At 45.8% G+C, this 19,701-nt stretch overlaps 1 protein-coding gene across 2 annotated transcripts in view; it reads right to left on the bottom strand.

Moving 5' to 3' along the window:
- PGM1 (phosphoglucomutase 1) overlaps positions 1 to 19,701 on the bottom strand; it is a 60,137-nt gene that overhangs the window by 26,766 nt on the left and 13,670 nt on the right. The window contains exon 1 of one of the 2 annotated variants that reach the window (XM_046645590.1): positions 4,395 to 5,133. The exons of the other annotated variant lie outside the window; for it this stretch is intronic. Coding sequence (XP_046501546.1) covers positions 4,395 to 4,694 — 300 coding nt within the window. The 5' untranslated portion in view covers positions 4,695 to 5,133. Of the gene's footprint in view, positions 1 to 4,394; positions 5,134 to 19,701 lie in introns of those variants that run through there. 2 annotated transcript variants of the gene reach the window in all.

Below are 19,701 nucleotides of genomic sequence, written 5' to 3'. Positions count from 1 at the left end.
TTTCACATAACCCAAGTTGGAAAAGAAGAAAGTTCCTCTGACACACTTGGAGAAGACATGCCTGCTACATAAAGAGATTTATAAAATGAGGAGTTTGTGCCCTCCCTCCATTATCCCTTCTGAGAGAAGAAAAAGACAGGAATGATTTTAAATTTTCCATTTGTTATTTCTTTTTGCCCCATCCAAGATAAATATGGTTGAAGAAATGACTTATGGTGGAAGATGTGTTTCATATGTTGAAAACGCCAATAAGATACCTGGATTCCCTTGGGAAAGTTTTTCTGGGATTGTCATCTTTGCCCACCTCCCTCAGTTCACTGAGAACTTGACTGCCTTATAATTCAACCCTCCTCTGCCAACCACCCCCCAGGAAGCAGCTGCTTCATTTCATCACCTCTTGGCTCTCATACGTCTCTCTCCGAACAACTTTCATTGTGCTAATGTATGTTATGTCCTGCCTCCCTCAGGACCAGGGGAGCCGCTATAACTAGGCTCCTTTCTAGACTAGAGGAGCCTGCAGACGGTATGAAATCAATATTAATGATTATTACTGAGCTGTAGTGTGCTTTCTGTAGCCCAGGGCACTTTCAATTCAATCTCACATTTGCTCCTCCAAGTACCATTGTGCAGATGAAGAAGCTGAGGTCCAGAGTCGCCATGATTCTGCCCATTCGTTCATTCTTCATCCATCAAGCAGCAATAAGAACAAGCATTGATGAGAAGGTGCTATGGTGGACACTGACTGAGATAGATGACAGGACAAGATCCCATGGCAAATTAGTGGCCACAGGTGGGAAAAGCATTGATACCTCCTGATTCAGTACAGTGGGAACAGTAGCATCTCACCCTTCCAGCAGGTTCCAGGTGTGGTTCTGCTAAGAATATAAAAGTCTGTGGTTGAGCAGTTCCATAATTTTGATAGGAGGGGTTTAGAGATGGCAATTTACTCAGCCGGAGTGGCTGGGGAGCCATCTGGAAACTGTATTTGCACATCAAGAACATCGACTTTCACTTAGATTCTTTCTGTATTTGGTGTGGAAGGGGAGAGTGGTAAATGAATATTAAGCTTTGCCACCCCAGGCACCCTGAACTCTACCATTCCTTATGGTGAGATCTGCAGTCAGTGATGGTCCAAGACTGAGGGCATTATACCAGGGGAAAGAATAAGAAAGCAAGTCAAGAGACAGAGCACAGGAAGTCCATGATAGCTCCTTTCTCTTGAGCCAAGAAGAGGTGCAGCCAGCACACCAGCCCCTTCCGGAGCAGACCCTTTCCTAAGAGTCACCCCCAGCCAGGCATCGGGGAGACAGTGCCCTCCTTCCCTGAAGGATGTCTGCAGCACTGTGACAGCCCCTGCCTCAGTGCCCCCTCCTCTACCCTGGCCGAATCGATCCTACCTACTCAGGCCCACCTACTTCATCTTTCTAAACCATAGTTCAAACCGTGTCCCTCCTCAACTCAAAACCTTTCCTGCACCACATGATCCAGAAACTCCACCTCAAGGTGTAGACACAAAAAGAAAGCAGAGACTCAAACAGATAACGTACACGCCCACGTTCATAACAGCATGGCAGACAATAGCCAAAGATGGGAACAAGCCAAATGTCCAGCCACAGACGAATGGATAGACAAAACGTGGTCCATACACACAAGGGAGCATTACTCAGCCTTAAAAAGGAAGGAAATTCTGACACATGCTACAACATGGATGGATCTTGAAAACATTGTACTAAGTAAAGCAAGCCAGACAGAAAAGAACAAGTATTTTATGATTCCACTTACATGAGGTACACAGAATAGGCAAATCCACAGACAGAAAGTAGAAGAGAGGTTGCCAGGGGCTGGGGGGAGGGGAGAAGTATAGGGTTTCAGATGGGGTGATAAAAAGCTCTGGAAATGGATAATGGTGCTGGTTGCAGAACTTTGTGAATGTAATTAATACCACTGAATTGTGCGCTTAAAAATGGTTAAAACACTAAATTTTATGTTACGTATACTTTACCACAAAAAATAAAAATTAGAAAAAAAGAAAAGTCCTTGCCTGGTTCCCAGCCTGGCCGGCAAGCCCCTCACCCAGCAGCCTCTGCCGCCCTTTCCTCTCCCATACTCCCTTCCCATACGTGACTCAAGTCATGCTGCCAAACTGGATGCCTCACTGTTCCCCCAACACTTTACAGTCAAACATGACAGGGAGCAAATTTTAAAGTATTCCTTTTAATTGAAAATAGGGCCTGGTGTTTTTTTATGTTTCATTTTCTTTGCCTTGCTGGTCATACGCGCGGGTTCTACTCTCACGTCTAAACAGATCACTAAGCTTAAGTTCTGGGGACCAAATGAGGTATCAGTATTATAAATGGGGCCCCACCAATGTCTTATTTTGCACATTAAAATTTCCTGTAAATGCAGACAGCTCTATGCAAATAAAAACAAAGGGACACTTCTCACAAAGGCAGATTATAGCCCACAATTCATAAATGCATCAGGTAAAAGTGTGCTGAAGAGAAGAAATGAAATGATCTCCATCTCGCTCACTAGGCTAACAAGTTCTCCAAGCACGGCTCAAGGTGGAGTGGGTCTCCACCGGGGGAGGAAGGGACATCGCCTCTACCAACACCTGTGGCAATAAATTAGCTTTCCTTTACATTCCTCCTCAGAGTTCTGTCCAAAATCAAAGGGATGTTAAAATGGCCAGAACTTAGGATGTGTTAGAAAAAGAAGAAATCAAACTATATAGGATTTGATGGGTTTTATCAGATTAAAGTGTTTTATTGGTCCACTCAATGTTTTAAGTAATTCAGTTGCGGAGCATGACTGCTTTAAATGCAACGCTATTTTTAATAAGCAATGTCCTTGAAAAGACTTGGAAATATTGCTTGGGCTGCCACAGCGCTAACAAATAGGCAGTTACCATATTTAGTCAATTATTATCACTTAAATGTATTATTTAGCAAACCTGCAGATCGTAAATCCGAGGAAGTCTATAGGGTCTGCCTGAATTACACATTCCTAGCACCTCTTCCACATCCTTCAGCTCTACACAAAAATGAAATGAAGCCAAATATATCACAGCAAAGGGGACAGTGTCCCAGAGCCACTCAACAATCTGGATCTATGCGGAGAAATAATGTTCCACTCGTTCTCTCTCCAAAGATGAAAGCATCTTAATATGGCTCCCTGCACAGCTCTCCTCAAAGGTGAAATTTACAGCATGCCACACTTTATCTTAAAAATGTGTATGCTTCATAATAATTTCATATCGGAGCGCTTGATCTGCAATTTTTACATGAGAGGCATTCAGATTCTGAAACTGGGTGGAAAGGAAACCTTGCATTATAAACAACAGGATCTACAAACACTTTTAAATTTAACTTGGTGGTGTTTTTTTTTTTTTAATTTGGCTTTTACAATCACACCTGCTTGGCGTATTATTAAAATAGACTCGAGATAAACGCCTGACACATTTGGCTGCAATGCTAAATTTTCTGTTCACTTCCAGAAAGGAAATACAACATATTTTTTAAATTTACGAGCACTCGAGGACCGTGTGCTCCAAATTATTGATAAACGTAATCTAAAACACTAAAAAAATATATTTTTGGTCCTGCGGAGGAATTTGCAGAGCAAAAACAGGAATGTCCTGATGCCCACCTTCCCGTAAATCTGTGGGATTGTGTAAATTGTTAGATATCAAAATCAGTGCTTTCAGGTGCAAGATTCCTTCTGATTTGGTTAATCCAGCCACACAGCTGTTGACGATGCCGAGCTGTAGGAGACTCCTTCTGTTACAGACTCACAGGGGTTATTCTCTCTAGTCTGCTGCACAAATTCACTGCACACAGGGCTCCTCTGTGCCCAAGGTCATCACGAGCAGGTCCCCTGTAACAGGTCCTCTTGGAAGGCTCACCCCTAACACGTTCCAAGCCCCTCCTAGCATTTCTGCACGGCTACCAGGATCCACAAACAACAGCATGCCCTGGCTTTTGTATCCCTGTTTGACAAGTGACTGAACTTCAACAAGGAAGCCATTGAAAGAAAACAAAATCCTCCTCTCTCCAGTACTCGACAGAGCCTGCTCACAAAGGACAGGCTGCCCCTCGAGACCAGTTAGAACATAGACAAGACAGCTTAAGGCAGAGGTGCACCTTAAATGTCTAAAAAGCAACAAGTACTTTTTCAAGCAACAGGCACAGAGCACAACACACAAGCAGCTGATCTCACGCGATTTCAGGAGCAAGATCACAATACACCGTCTCCAAAGTCACAAGGAAATTAACTGGACATTAGTAGAATTCAGGTGTCTACAACATACAAATCCTGGTACTTTTATCTATTTCTGCAAAATTAAGAGGTTACGTGGAGAGCCAGAAACACAACAACACTTATTGTATACCAACCCCATTGGCAGCTGCCATCTGCACTATTGTTTCTATTGCCGATTTATTAAAATACCGCCCATCTCCACCAACCACCAGTGACGACCCCTGGCGATCTTTTAGGTCTATGGAAAAGAATATACTCTGGATGAAATTCTCCAGATAGCATGGCTTTTCCTCAAAACAAAAGGTTTTCTTCCGTAATCCACTAGTTCCTGGTTTCTGGTCGTAGTAAGGAGCTGTAGCAAAAGTCAACAGAGGGAGAGGACCTTCTTCCATTTTTCTGTATTTCCCAGAAATCCATTCGTCAAAATCACTCATCTTTCCTTCCCAGAACGCGGCTCAGCGAGGATGTCCAGAGAGCTATCCAGAGTCCCCAGAATAGTCTGTCCAGCCCCGAGCTGCAACGGTGTCGTCTGAGTGGCTAAAACGGAGGTCCTGCCTGGACATGCACTCCCGACGAGGAAGCTGGCTTATTCCTGGTTGTTGTCGCCCCTCTGGAAAAAGTTAAGGGCCACACACCCACCCACACTCACGCACAAAGCAGATCTTCAAAGTTGTTTTGATGAGGACACCTGCCCACATAACCAAGCCGAATACCCTTCAATTATGTTTGTCTCGTCTCCCCGTTAGGGTGGAGAGAGCTGCAAAGGGTGCTGCGGGCAGCGGACTTCAGTCGCCAGCAGCAGAGGGCTGCCAGGCTCCACTCTCCGAGCCCGGGCGCAGACAGGCAGGTGCCGTCCCAAGAGGCAGGCTCACGCCCTGGACACCGGAGTGGCCCCCGCCACTCCTGACGCCCCTTAAACCAGGAGCCTCTCTGGGCATTCCTCACGGAGAAGGCCATCTTCAGCTAAAGTTGCTCCACACCGTCCAGCAAGTTAAAGGTCAATCTTAAAATGGAAGCGCGGGATCTGTTACCCCCGGTTTCCTTACATCACTGTCATTTTGATACCCAGGGGATTTCTTACTTCCCACATGCAATCCCAGTTAGAAGAAAAAAAAAATCATCTAACAGGACACATTTATTCATTGGCCACTGAAGAAATAACAAAGCAGTATTCCGTCCTAGAAGAACAGATGCCTACAAACACACGCTGGGGCACCAGCACCTCGTCATCCCCTGAAACTCAGAGAAACGTGGGGATGAAGACGCACAAGATCCCGCCCGAAAACGGAAGCAGGACAGCGGGGAAAAGTATGTTTTCCTGAGTGCATGAGGTTTCATCAAATTATTATTCGCAAAAATAGTATGAACATGAGGTTAAATTTTGTGTTTTAATCTTCTGAGTTTTAAAAACACTTGACTTTTTACGAAAACATTTTCAGTGAAGCCGTCTAGGCCCTTCGCATTTGAAGAACCTGACATTTGAAAACTTTCTACCTGAATAAAGTTAATATCCAGCCCCATTTGATCCCTGAGATGTTGGGAATAATCTACTTAAATGCAGACATGCTGGCTCTTTATCTGGTTCAGCAGAAACTCCCAGTTAAGAAGCTCCAATGTCAAGGTTTTGGTGAACTTGTTAAGATGGTTGAAAAGTAAACCAGGACTAGTTACCCCACACATTTGGGGAGTTTGTCGTGCACAGAGGAGTCAAGGTGTTCAAGGGAAAAGTGAACGATGCCTTGAGAAATGAAATTTAAGTATTTTTCTACCAACTTGTCAAGCAAAGTCCGAAAGCGAGAGGAGCAGCATCCCCCCGCCAAGGTAGCACTGCCCCTGTGTTCTGGGCTGCTCTGCGCAGGAGCAGCAGAAACTGAGGGCCTGGGAACAGAAAGCGGGACACTGGCAGGTCAGCTGCGCTCCCTCGAATGACAAAAGGGGCTGGCTGTGCGCAGGGACAACCTGGAGACACACATGAAAACGATTCACGAGACACGTCTGTTAAGTTGAAAACCAGTTGCCCAAAAGACGATTGCTTTTAATAGCTTATTTTTGCCTCTTACTTGGTTTTTAAAAATAAAATGTTTTGCAAATTAATTTACGAAATAAACTTGCTTTATTAACAGTAGTTTACACGCCCACTGTTTTCCAACTTGCTACAAACGCATCTTTGTATTCATATTCTTTAGGTTCAGTGCCAAATTTTTCTCTGGTTCTAGATAAGCCTGCAAATGAGGCTAGCATTTGTGTCTTGATATATTTAATAATAGATTCAGATTTATGAAATAGCCCAGTAATTTTTTCATTGAGAATAACAGAGCAACCAAACATGTAATTGGTAGTTTTCTTAATGAGATCTTGAAATTCCAGGGGAGATTCAGGGGCCTCTGGTCACAGGTGCTCCAACACCCCGAAACAAAGCTTCTCTGCCCACACATTCCAGCATGTTCTCCGCTGGCGGGCTGCCGCTTTCTCGGGGAAGTTCTTTCTAGAGCTGGAACCAGGAGAGCCAACTTTTGTTGCGGTTTTCTCCGCACATTTATTTTATTTACAGTTTACAGCTAATGCAATCAATCCCATTAAATGAGAAATTACAAAGGATCAAGGCATCATCATGCAAATTCAAAACAGATATTCAACACAAAACGTACAAGCATGAAAGCCAGTTTCTTTGCAGGATGAAATCCAACAGATCTTGTTTCAAAGGATGCCAAACACCTGCTTTTCTTCTTGGAGACCGAGGCCACCTTAGATACTGAACCTCACCTTACGCTTACGGGTCTGTGTTCATGTGAAGCAAAACTTGTTTTTTTTTCACATTGTAACTGTTGTAAAAGCTATGTTTTTCCAGAATTAAGCCTGCTCACAAGCCTAGTACCAGTTTCTCACTACGTAAAACAGATTGGTACAGAAAGTATTCCAAATGTAATTATTCTGATACTCAAAGGTTAAAAAAAAATTCTAAAGTAGTTTAAATAAATTTATTGCAAACCGAACAAGGGTGGTGCTCTTCCAGTTTCAACTTCCCAAATACTTGATATGCCATCCTGGGGTTGATTATTTTGTCTGCCTCTTAATCTCAAGATCTTTAAATATACTTGCCCAGTAGATCATGTCCATATGTAAAAATTTCTTTAACCCAAACGGAAATAGATATCAGCGTTTGAGCATCAAGAGGTCGCACATGTCCAACCTGTGGAGTCAGGTCACAGGTGGACCCAGAGCCCCTCTTGACAGGGGTGTCTGTGTGGGCATGCGCACCTTTCCGCTTCCCTGTGGATGACCAGCCTCACGGCCAGGCGTGGACTGGGGAAGATGCCCGCCTCTTACGGCTTGTGCCCATGTCAATGAAAACCCAGCAATTTAAGTGCACACCAAATCTAAGGCCCAGACGAGAGTTCTGTACCCAAAACCAGAGAGTAACGTTTTCAGCAAATGCATATGTCTGGAATGGTGTCTGTCAGTCTGCAAAACTAAGCCCAAAAGATAATCCTTGCCCTAGAAAAGCTTCTATTCTAAAAATGGGCCTGAGTCCTAATTTTATGGACGCTATAGAACTCAACCCCATATAAAAATATTACCAGAAGCAGCAATGTTAGATGGACTGTGAAGTGTGGTGAAAAAGAAGAGGCATTAAAACATTAAGCTTCCTAAGACGCTCAGACGAAGTGGGCTGCTATTAAGAAACTCATTTGTTTTAGCTCTCCAGCAAAGGTTGAACTTCATCTTCGGAAACGTTACTGTCGAGCATAGCGAACCCAATTTGGCCTAATGAATTCGCCTGCGTTGCCAGTACTCCTTCACAATGACACAAATTACATTTAAACCATATGGGGGATTTAAGGATTACTCCCTTCAGAGGAGGAACTTTCATGCCGGTCTTGGGTCCAATCAATTTCACAATGGCAGAGTTACGACGGACCCCTTCGCTCCCGGCCTTACAAAGATTCCAGCTCCCATTGCCATCAGCAGTGACACCTTCCTGGTAGAAGAGAGCAGAAACTGTAGACCTGCCAATCCTCTATTCATTCTATCTTTTTTCCATCAATAAATATTTATCGGGTGGTTAACTACTGTGTCCCAGGGCTCATGCGAGGGCTGCACCGAGGGCCTGAAGGGGTTCCCCTCTTCACACCAAGAGTTCATCTTTAGCACATGCCACACCAGTGGGCATAGGGGACGGAACTGCCAACCCTGTCTCTGAGTGCAAGCACTCGAAAGAAAGCTAAAAACTGGGCTAAAGTCAGCAGGGATCCGCAGACCCCCAGCTGAGGTCCTGCTCTTCGACAGCTGCAGGTGCCTGCCTCTGATTGCTGGGGTGTCTGATCCCAGTGGTGGGAAACAAGCTGGGAAAGAGTCATTCATTTCTCCAACCAACAGTACAGAAGCACGTGGTAAACGCCGGCCCCAGGCTGGGAATTGCAGGATAATGCAAAGACTGCAGTGTTGGGAGCCAGACAAAACTGGGGCTCAGGTCTTTGACTCAAAAATGTGGGGGAGGTACCATCTTGAGCACGTTACTTCCTTGAACTGAGCCTGTAAAATGGGGACAGCTCTCTAGGTTGTTCTGAGGACTGAATCAGGTGACACACGAGAGCACTCAGTCCGGGTCTGGCACAAAGCAGAGTGTCAGTAAACGTCAGCCCTACCCCTCCCAACCCGCGATTTCCTTGTCTCTAAAGTGGGGCCACAACACCTGCCTCACAACGCATTTGTGAAGATGACCTCACCGAATGTCCACGAAAGCCTTAGTGAACGAGAAAATCATGTAAAGATACGATTTTTTTTCCACAGTCTGACGGGGGTGGAGATAGAAAAAAAGGTGGATAGACCTTTCTTCATAAGACACTCCTCTCAAAGGGGAGCCATCCCAGCAGGGCGGCTTCACGCTGTCCTGGAGGTGCACGTGGAGAGCTGTGGCTCTGGAGAGGCTGCAGTGACGGGGGGAGGCTGGAGAAACAGTTGAGGCAAGATTTGAGTCTCATGAACCACATAAAGTTTATTTTGTAGGCACCGGAAGCTATGGAAACTTTTTAGCTGGAGGAATATAAACCAGTGTGTTCTTGGAAAGTTGACTGGCTGCTGGTGGTACATTAATTGGCTTGGAGGAGGAGAGACTGGAAAAAGGTTAACCAAGGCTCGCAAAAGGATCCCTTCCTCAGCTCTGAGGATCCTGGTCAGTGTGATCTTGTCCAGAGCTCCTCCCCTGCCGGCCTCCCACACAGGACTTCAGCTTCCAGTCCTTGGACCAGCTGGAGCGCTGCTGGGTTTCTTCCCTCCACATGAAGACACTACCTGAACAACCTCTCTTTCCTCTGACCCCTTCTCCACGTAGTGTGTTCCACTCATTCCTTCTCTTCTCTGACAACTGTCCCCTAACCCACCCCACAAGAGTGGACTCCTGGGGCCATGTTTCTCCTACAGGACCCTGATGCCAGGCCATGATCACCAGAGTGGACACCTGACAACAGCTGGACCAATCCTATTATCTGTCCTAGGAATCTCGAAGTAGGACTCAAAAGCATCAGTCAGACTCAGTTAGTTCTTGAACTGGGCAGACAGGTCAATGCAGGAGCTGTGGCACAGGGACAGCTGTGTCATGAGAACAGTCACAGAATAGTGACTGACAGCCAGACGATACATGAGAATAGGTGGGAGCTATGCAGGCTCCAACTCTGGATTATTTAGACATCTGTAAGAGTTGTGGGCCTGATGAACAGGAAGAGCTGGAAAAGAATTCAGAATAGAATCAAGCAGAAAATAGGTCAGATGAATCTTCTCAGGAGGGCAAGGGCTGCAGACTGATGAGACATGGCGATTAGGGAACATGGTCTGTGAACACAGCCACTGCGGATGCCATTGGCACGGGCGTCTGGACTGGGGTGGCTCCACATCCAGATCGCAGGTCAACATGCGCCTCAGCCAGCTGACAACGTCACCCCCAACTCAATTGGAAAGGAGACTCCTAATTGCTTGGGGTGAGAAAAGGGGTTTTGAAGTGGGCATTTTTAAACATAGAAAGATTCAGAATTAAGTGTAGATATGAAGTAAATCAAACATAGTATACATATAATACAATAAGTCAAACATAGCACTTTTGCAGTAAGTTTGGGGGAAAATCCAAGTATATTTGGTATTTAAGTACATTAAGAGAATCTGGGATATTAGTTTATCTAACAGCTTAGCCTTGTGAGTCTAGCTTATAACGTGTATTGAGTAACTTGTTTTGACTTAGGATTTTAAGTTCAAGGGGGTAAGAGAATGTTATCAACATTATAAACATTATGGGAACAATCAAAACAGCATGGTACTGGTACAAAAACAGGTGCACAGATCAATGGAACAAAATTGAAAGCCCAGAAATAAAACCACACATCTATGGACAGCTTATCTTTGACAAAGGAGCTGAGGGCATACAATGGAGAAAAGAAAGTCTTTTCAACAAATGGTGCTGGGAAAACTGGAAAGCCACATGTAAAAGAATGAAAATTGACCATTCTTTTTCACCATTCACCAAAATAAACTCAAAATGGATTAAAGACCTAAAGGTGAGACCTGAAACCATAAGGCTTCTGGAAGAAAACATAGGCAGTACACTCTTTGACATCAGTATTAAAAGGATCTTTTTGGACACCATGCCTTCTCAGAGAAGGGAAACAACAGAAAGAATAAACAAATGGGACTTCATCAGATTAAAGAGCTTCTTCAAGGCAAATGAAAACAGGATTGAAACAAAAAAACAACCCACTAACTGGGAAAAAATATTTGCAAGTCATATATCTGACAAAGGCTTAATATCCTTAATATATAAAGAACTCTCACAACTCAATCACAAAACATCAAACAACCCAATCAAAAAATGGGCTGGAGACATGAACAGACATTTCTCCAAAGAAGATATACTGATGGCCAATAGGCACATGCAAAGATGCTCATCATCGCTGATCATCAGGGAAATGCAAATTAAAACTACACTAAGATATCACCTTACACCCATTAGAATGACAAAAATATCTAAAACTAATAGCAACAAATGTTGGAGAGGTTGCGGAGAAAAAGGAACCCTCATACACTGCTGGTGGGAATGCAAACTGGTGCAGCCACTATGGAAAACAGTATGGAGATTCCTCAAAAAATTAAAAATAGAACTACCATACGACCCAGCCATCCCACTACTGGGTATTTATCCAAAGAGCCTGAAGTCAGCAATCCCAAAAGTCCTGTGCACCCCAATGTTTATTGCAGCACTGTTTACAATAGCCAATACGTGGAAGCAACCTAAGTGCCCATCAACAGACGAATGGATAAAGAAGATGTGGTACATATATACAATGGAATACTACTCAGCTGCAAAACAGAACAAAATCATTCCATCTGCAATAACATGGATGGACCTTGAGGAAATTATGTTAAGTGAAATAAGCCAGCAAGAGAAAGATAATCTGTGTATGACTCCACTCATATGAGGAATTTAAAACTATGGACCAAGAACAGTTTAGTGGATACCAGGGGAAAGATGGGGTGGGGGGTGGGCACAAAAGGTGAAGTGGTGCACCTACAACATGACTGACAAACATTAAAGTACAACTGAAATTTCACAAGATTGTAACCTATCAATAACTCAATAAAAAAAAAACATTATGGGAACATTCAAGAAAACTTTGTACCACATTGATAAGGTTAAATCATCAGATGCAGGCAGTTGACTGCAGCATCTCAGGGAATGGACTCCCAGGCCAGACTGACAGGGTTGGACCCCAGCTCTGCCGGCCACTGGCTGTGTGACCTCAGACAAGTCATTTAACCTCCCTAGGCTTCCGTTTCCTCATCTGTGGACACGGGGAGACCAGCAGTCCCTCCACCTCACTTGCTGCTGCAGTCATGGTTGAATGAGGTGACGTACAGGAAGTTCCAAACTAGAGCTGGTACGGGACGCCCTGCACAAGCGCCTGTTGGCATCATTGTTAGAACAACGTGAATACTTCAAAAGTTATGCTTGTTAGACAAGGAATTTAAAAAGGAAATAAACATATTTGAATTTGATTTACAAATCTGAAATATTCACAGGAGTTTGAATAAATGAGCTTGTAGCTAAGATCACCAAAAAACAAAACAAACCAACTTGCACTGACAAGTGAGTCAGCAGAGAGAGAGGAAAGGCAGCAGATGTGCTGAGATAAACAGAGAGGAGAGACAGGGAGTAGCTGCCTGGTCCCTCCTGTCCACGCCACCCTCGGCTTTCCAGAGACGACTCTCTAGCCTTATGATAAGTCCTCTCGGTAGAAACCGCTTGCCTTCCTCCCTTTGAGCAACCTCAGTCAATAGCAGGGAGACAGGCAGAGTACCGTTGACTAGCTGGGTGACCTTGCGCAAAGTACTTAAGCTCTCGGTGCCCCCATTTTCTCATTTGTAAAATGGGGATTGAAAAATAGTACCTACTTATTGTGGTGATTTTGCAAGATATACAAATATCGAATCATTATGTTGTACACCAAAACCTAATATAATGTTATATGTCAATTATACTTCAATTTAAAACAAATGCATCTCTTAAGGAGAGGAAAAAAAGGGAAAATAGCACCTGCTGCAGAGGTTTGCTTGTGAAGACAGGATGACTCAATGAGCTCAGCACCTGCTGGTCTACTGCCTCCTGAGCCTACGTGTCAGCTTTTATTACTGCCCTGAACCAATCTGGAAATAGGTAGCTGTATTTCTGACCTATAATGCATTTTAACAGAATTAGGAAATGTCCTTTAAAGAAAAGGAGAAATTGCATTAAACTATAAAGAAGGTATGAGGCCAGAAGAATCAAAAAGACCAGATGGCTTAGAGACTTACAGAATCCCAGGTTCAAAGACTCCTGAAGCATATTTTGAGGTTAAAAAACAACAAAACAGCTGCCTCAGAGCGTGTGCGTCCTTTAGCATCCATCAGTCTGTCGTCCACCTGTTTACCCATCGCATACCAGCAGTCAGTACATAAATTAACTTAGCGCATCCATTTCATCAGGCACTGTGCACCATGGGAAGATGGCAGCCTCAAGTTGTCCAGAAACTTTTGGTCTAAGAGGAGAGATGGATACATCAACCAATTGCTGTGAAATGGAGTAGAAAATGCTACTCTGGGAGCTCGCAAGGGAGCCATGAGCACTCAGAAGAGAGAGAGAAGTCATGGGGGCATTCCCGCCTCCACAATGCCATTCCTAATTTGTGTGGTTAAGACTACAAACAACCTCCCAGGTCTGAAGATGCGCAGGGCTTAGCGCTCCCTTTCAGACACACGCACATATGAGGAGGACTCCTGTTCTATGAGAAACCACTAATATTCAACCATTTTGACCTATAAAAACAGCAATTTGTATGGTTCACATAAAATTTTTATATGTATCTTTTACCTCATTTCCTTTTTGGAGCATCCTCAAGAAAATTTTCGTTTAAATCCCTTAAGAATATTCATTTGGAGCTAACAGAATATTTCCCCATATTCTGGCTATTACCAGGAACCATGTATTAAAATCCCCCGGTAAAAAGAGGTCCATCTGTGGAATTGCTTTATTTTCAAATCATTCACGGTTGTATGTTTCCCTCTTGTGGTGGAAAATGGAAAATCAAGCACAGCTTCCTACAGCCTCACAAGGGGGCGCGCCAACTGGCTGGAGCGCGTGGCACAACTCCGGTGCCGTTCCCCTGGATACAACGGGAAGTTGCATCCACACACCCCTGGAGTGTGGCGGCAGAGTGGCGGGCCCTCATTAAATAATTTCACTGCGGCGGGATTTCTGGGCTTTTAAGAAGAGGAAAGGGACGGTGAGGTTATTCTCTGTCTCACGGAGGATGTTTCCAGTTACACGGCCTGGCTGAACCAGGATGTCAAGCTGTAAAGGAAGCAACTGGAGGTGGCCACAAAGAGGGGACTTCTTTTTCTACGGGGTCTTTGTGAACTTGAGTTTCTGTAAAACGGCGACAGTAAAACTTCCTTTAACGGTTCTGAAAGTAGAGGAGGAAAGCCTGTAACTTATCACAATACCTGGTCAGAGAGCAGCCGCTCAACAAATGTTAAACAAACCCCCAAAACAGAGAGAGAGACATTGACAAGGACTGGTCACACCCTTCTCACACAGCCCCTCATCTCCACGCAGGTGAGCCCAGGCAGGAGAGAATCGTACCATGGGTCGGTCTGCGTGTGGACTGAACGCCTGTGATGGGCGGGGAAACGGGGAGGAACAGGATGCACAGGCCCTGCTCTGAGCAGAGGGCTCTGCAGGCACAGACATAAGCTTCTGGCTGTGCATGGCCTTTCTGGCCTCAGTTTTCTCATTTGTAAGGCGGGACAATGGCACCTGCATTAAAGGTGGTCCTACAGTAAGAGATGACCACAGCAGGTCACGCCGTGTGGGACAGTGTTCCAAGGGCTTTACAAGCGTTAACTTGATCTTTGCAATGACCCTATAAGATCAGTACTATGATCTCAGCCCCTATCTCAGGGATGAGGACACTGGGGGACACAGAGGTCATGTCATCTGCCCAAGGTCAAACAGCTGGGAACTTGTGGAGATGGATTTGAACCCAGCAATCTGGCCCAGAGCCCACACTTAACCATCACACCATGCTGCCTCTTACTCTAACCAGGGGCCACATGAGTGGCAAATACCCAATAAACAATAGCTTTTAAAACAGTGATCTAAAGAAATGTGGGCATTTTCTCCCCTCTACACCATTTGTGGGAATTCCTGGGATGAACAGTGGCTCAGAGGGGCAGCCACAGGGCTCTCTCTCGGCTCAAGGACTGGGTGAGAACCAGGCTTCAGGAAAATAAATGCTGGACATCAACATGAAAAGTTTGGCCCCCCCAGCCCACAGCTCTAGATAACTCTATTAAAACGGTTGACCTTGAGGAATTCAGCACAGTGGAAATCTGGGTTTGAATCCAACTCTTGATCATTTTCAGTATCTTGGTGATCTTGGGCAACTCACTTACCCTCTGTTTCCTCATCTTAAAACAGGGGTCTAATCACCAATCTCTTAGGCATTGTTGAAAGATGAAATGAGGTCATGTAAAGGGCTGAGCACAGTGCATGCTATTGCATGAAGGTTCTCCCGCAGGCTTACAGCCACCCCTGCAATCCTCATTTTACAGATGAGGAAACTGAGGCTCAGAGAAGTTAGGTGACCTGCTCAGGGTCCCACAACTAATAAATTGGGAAGGCCGCTTTCAACACCAGTTTCAATGCTAAAGCTCGCGCTTCCCATCATTAGGCTGCATGGCGCCTTTGGATGCTCGAGCTCATTTGCACTCGGAGAAAATCAAGAGGAAACAGATCCCAAGTGATTCCCAAAGGGCTACGGTGCAAGGGTGAAGTATGTGAGTTTGGCGCCTGTCCACCCCACCGCACTGGGAGGACAGCAGAGGTCTTGTGGGGTGAATTGTGCACGCCCTCGGGAAAAAAACCAGTATGCTGAAATTCTAACCCCAGAGACCTGTGACTGTGACGTTATTTGGAAAAAGGGTCTTTGCAAAGGTGATCAAATTAAGATGAGGTCATGCCACACCAAAGTGGGCCCTGAACGCAGGGACTGGGTTCTTCACAGGGACAGACACATGAAGAACAGAGCCATGTGGAGACGGAGCAGAGGCTGGAGCTACGCTGGCCCCCGCAGCTGCGGGCACCACCAGAAGCTGGAAGAGGCGAGAGGGACACTCCCCTGGGGCCTTCAGAGGGAGCGCGGCCCTGCCGACACCTTGATTTGGGACTTCCAACCCCAGAGCTGTGAGAGCACACAGTTCTGCTGTTTTAAGCCTCAAAGGTTGTGGTACTCGGTTACAGCAGTCCTAGGAAACTAATACCATACGCAAGTGACTTAATGAAAAGGCAAGCCCACCCCAGGGACAGTGGGGTCCCCCTGTTGCAGGGTGGCTGGTCTGAGTGAGACCCCTCCCCGCACAGCTCTGCCCCCGAGTGTTTGGTTCTTCTCACCAAATAACACAGCTGAGGCCATGGCACAGTACACAAACCAGAGGGGAAGAGAAGGACCGTACTCATTCTGTACCCTCAGGACCTGGAATGAAGCTGGCACACAGCAGAGAGTCAACACATGTCAGAGCGGCTCCCCTGCTGAAGCGAGAGAGTTAAATGACCGCTGTGAGCAGGGCTCCTGATGGACGGAGGCGAGCTCTTCCAGGCAGTAGTCAACTAACTTATTTCCCCTTCTGAGACCAACCTCAACTATAAAATCACTCCCACCATCACAGACGACTTCTCAAAGAACAAGGCATCAGCCACAGAGCACACTCCACCTGAGAACCGGCATTTTAGGTGGTTTCTACAGCACACAGACTTGTGCAATAACAGTTAGGAACAGAACTAGAAATTGCAACAGCAAAGGAAGTAGAGCTGGTTAGTCTCTGTGGCTGAGGCTAAAAGCTTGTACTACTGCCAAGGGGAGCCCTGGATAACTGCAGGCAGAGAGACAGAGAGGTCTTCACAGGGCTCGTTCCAGAACCTGGACTTCAGTGTGGGATAGAAAGGTGGGGAGTGAGAGAGACACAGAGCAAAACACACAAGGGAAAGGGAAGGTCGCGGCCACCCCGCGTCCCAGCCCCTCCACTGACATCAGAGTGAGAGCTACAGGAACAGCACCGCCACACTGGACGTCTAGCTTTCTGTCAATGTTTGCGTCTGAAAATGCATCATTTAACCTAGTGAACGTGTGTCATTCATTCTACAACATAGATCTGGAACCAACTCAAGTTAAAAGACTTGCCCGGATGAAAACGTCAGGTCACATATGGACCGTTGTATGCCATGTCATCTGCTGGATGAACACAGACAGTCCCGGCAAACTGATGGAGCCTTCATGAGGTACTGGACAAATACTGTGACCCAGTTCCCCTTATAAATAGCTTTGCGGATCGGTTAACCTAAGTCTCCAAGATTCTTCCTTCCCACTGGGGTCGTAGATAATCCTCAGACTGGGTCTTAGGTCGGCCTGAGTATAAAGAAGAGTAAGCCTCAGGGTGAGGGGCCATGTGGGGCTCACTCATCGCTGGCCGCCTCGTCGCCTGCCCCCGTCCTGCCAGGCAGGAGTCAGGACGAGCTCTATTTTCAGGTCTGAGCCTGTGGGCTCACTTTCCACAAGGGCCCCGTGGTTTGGCCGGTGCTGCTCCCTCTATGTGGAACATGTCCACTTTTTCCTGGCTTCCTCTCCATCATCCTTAGGACTTGGCTTGAATACACCTCCCCTGGAAGTTTCCTCTGATTACCGCTTGGTGCTCCTGCCAGGCTCCCAGTGACACGAAGGAAGCACCTGTCACCCCACGTTGTAACGCCCACTGGACGGCAAGCTCCCCCGGGAGCTGGAGACTGTCTTGTGCACCGTATTTGCCCCAAATGCACAGCACAGCATTGAGCAATGAGAAAACGCTCAGTAAATGTTGGATGGATGCAAAGCACCCCCTCAAATATCTTTCGGGAGAAGCTGGAGGAGAAAGCGGACCCAACCATTTACCAGAACCACTACCCTAGCACCCTAACGGGTAGACCAAACACTGTGAGTAGGACTTAAGCTACTCAAGGACAATTTTGTTTATTCTGGAGGCTGACCACTGTCTTCTTACGAGATAACGGAGCATCAAGCTGATAACACGTTACTGAAAACCCAAAGTTATACAGAGAAGGTCTCCCACTGCTCCCCGGGCCCTGGGCATGAAACACTTAGTCTCTATAATAGACACTTCTGAAATTTATAGGCTGACAGGTGTGGAGCATCTTGATGGGTCAGTGGCAAAGCTGGGAAGAAGAGAGTGAAACTGAGAAGGTGGGGGCTGGCTGGGGACGACCAGCAAGGAGAAGTTTCAGGTGTCTGAATTTCCCATCACCACCCCACTGCCCAGCGTGGCGACCTGCTTCTTACGACCGCGTGTGAGACGGTTTGCTGGGTAGCTTCCTATGCGTTATCTTACCACGCCCTGAACACACCTCTATGACATATCATTTTAATTTTACAAATAGGTAAAGAGAAAAAGAGTTCAAGCAGTCTGCCTGATTAGACAGCGAATAAACAGCACATCCCGGCATCAAACTCAAGTCTGTCTGACATCAAAAGTTATAGTGCAACAAAATTCTAAGGTAAAAGACCTAATCTTGATACCTCACTAAGATCCTCAAAATGGCATGATCTCTCTACTTTTTGGTTACTCTTTAGCACATTTGAGTTTTGGACTTTGAGAGATGTCAGATAAAGCCGCATGCTGTGATTTGTTTTGGCAGGAAACTTAAACTCGTCCAGTGGGGTGGCTTTCCTGAAGCAATAGTGGAATTTCAAAACAACCATAATAACTCACATTTGAGTTGTATCCTAGGGTTTCCAAAACCTTTGCATGCCCATTGTTTAATTTAATTCTCATAAAACTCTCTGATAAAGCAGATATTAGAATTAATCCCATTTTACAAGTGAGAAAACTGAGCTTTAGATCAGTTAAGCAGAAAACATGATATTGCACAGTAAACTGTACAACTGAGATTTGAACCAAAATCTTCAATTCCAACCCATCACTATGAAGCAGTTATCTGGTGAGATTCAGGGAGCCTCCAAGTAGCCTGTCTTCCACTGGGCATTACGTCAGGCGTCTGCAGCAGCACTGTGGACTCTGGAACTCTGCAATCTTCTTGTCAATTATTACCATTGGTGTAATACACACCAGCTGTTACACACATTACACAATGGTGTAGTAACACACCATTGCTGTGACTGAAGTAGACAAGAGGTATCAGCCACCTGCAGTAAGCCACGGACTGTGGCTTCCCTCCATGCCCACTTTACTCTGATTCCTCTTAATCATTCTGCACTTGCCTCAAAAATCACCTCGTCTGGGATGAGAAGACATCCTTGTTCCTCCCTTCCCCCTCAAAGTGGGGCTGGGCAGCTCTCCTCTGCGTTCCCATGATGCCCTGCACTTGTCCTCTTATACAGCTGTATCGGGGTTGAATGGCAGCCACCTCCCCCCCTCCGCCCTCCCCCAAAGACATGTCCACCTGGATCCTGTGAATGCAACTGTGTTTGATAAAAGGGTCTTAGCAGAGGTAACGGAATTAAGGATCTTGAGATGAGACCATCCTGGATTACCCACGTGGGCCCTAAATCCAATAACAAGTGACCATAAAAGAGACAGAAGAGGAGAAGAGGCAGAGACTGGAGTGAGGCAGCCACAAGCCAAGAGCACTGGGAGCCACCAAAAGCTGAAAGAGGCAGGAAGAATTCTCCCCTGGAGACTTCAGAGGGAGCGCAGTCCTGCCAACACCCTGACCTCAGACTTCTGGTCTCCAGCACTGTGAGGAAATCAATTTCTGTAGCTCTAAGCCACGTAGTTTGTAGTATTTGTCACAGCGGCCACAGGAAACTAGGATCCGCATCACATTTTTCTAAGTACCTATGGGTGCTGCTCTAG

Source organism: Equus quagga, chromosome 18 (genome assembly GCF_021613505.1).
Source record: "Equus quagga isolate Etosha38 chromosome 18, UCLA_HA_Equagga_1.0, whole genome shotgun sequence".
In the NCBI taxonomy this organism is placed as follows: Eukaryota; Metazoa; Chordata; class Mammalia; order Perissodactyla; family Equidae; genus Equus; species Equus quagga.
Note: the sequence above shows the minus strand (reverse complement) of the source record. Positions and strands in the feature narration are given on the sequence as shown.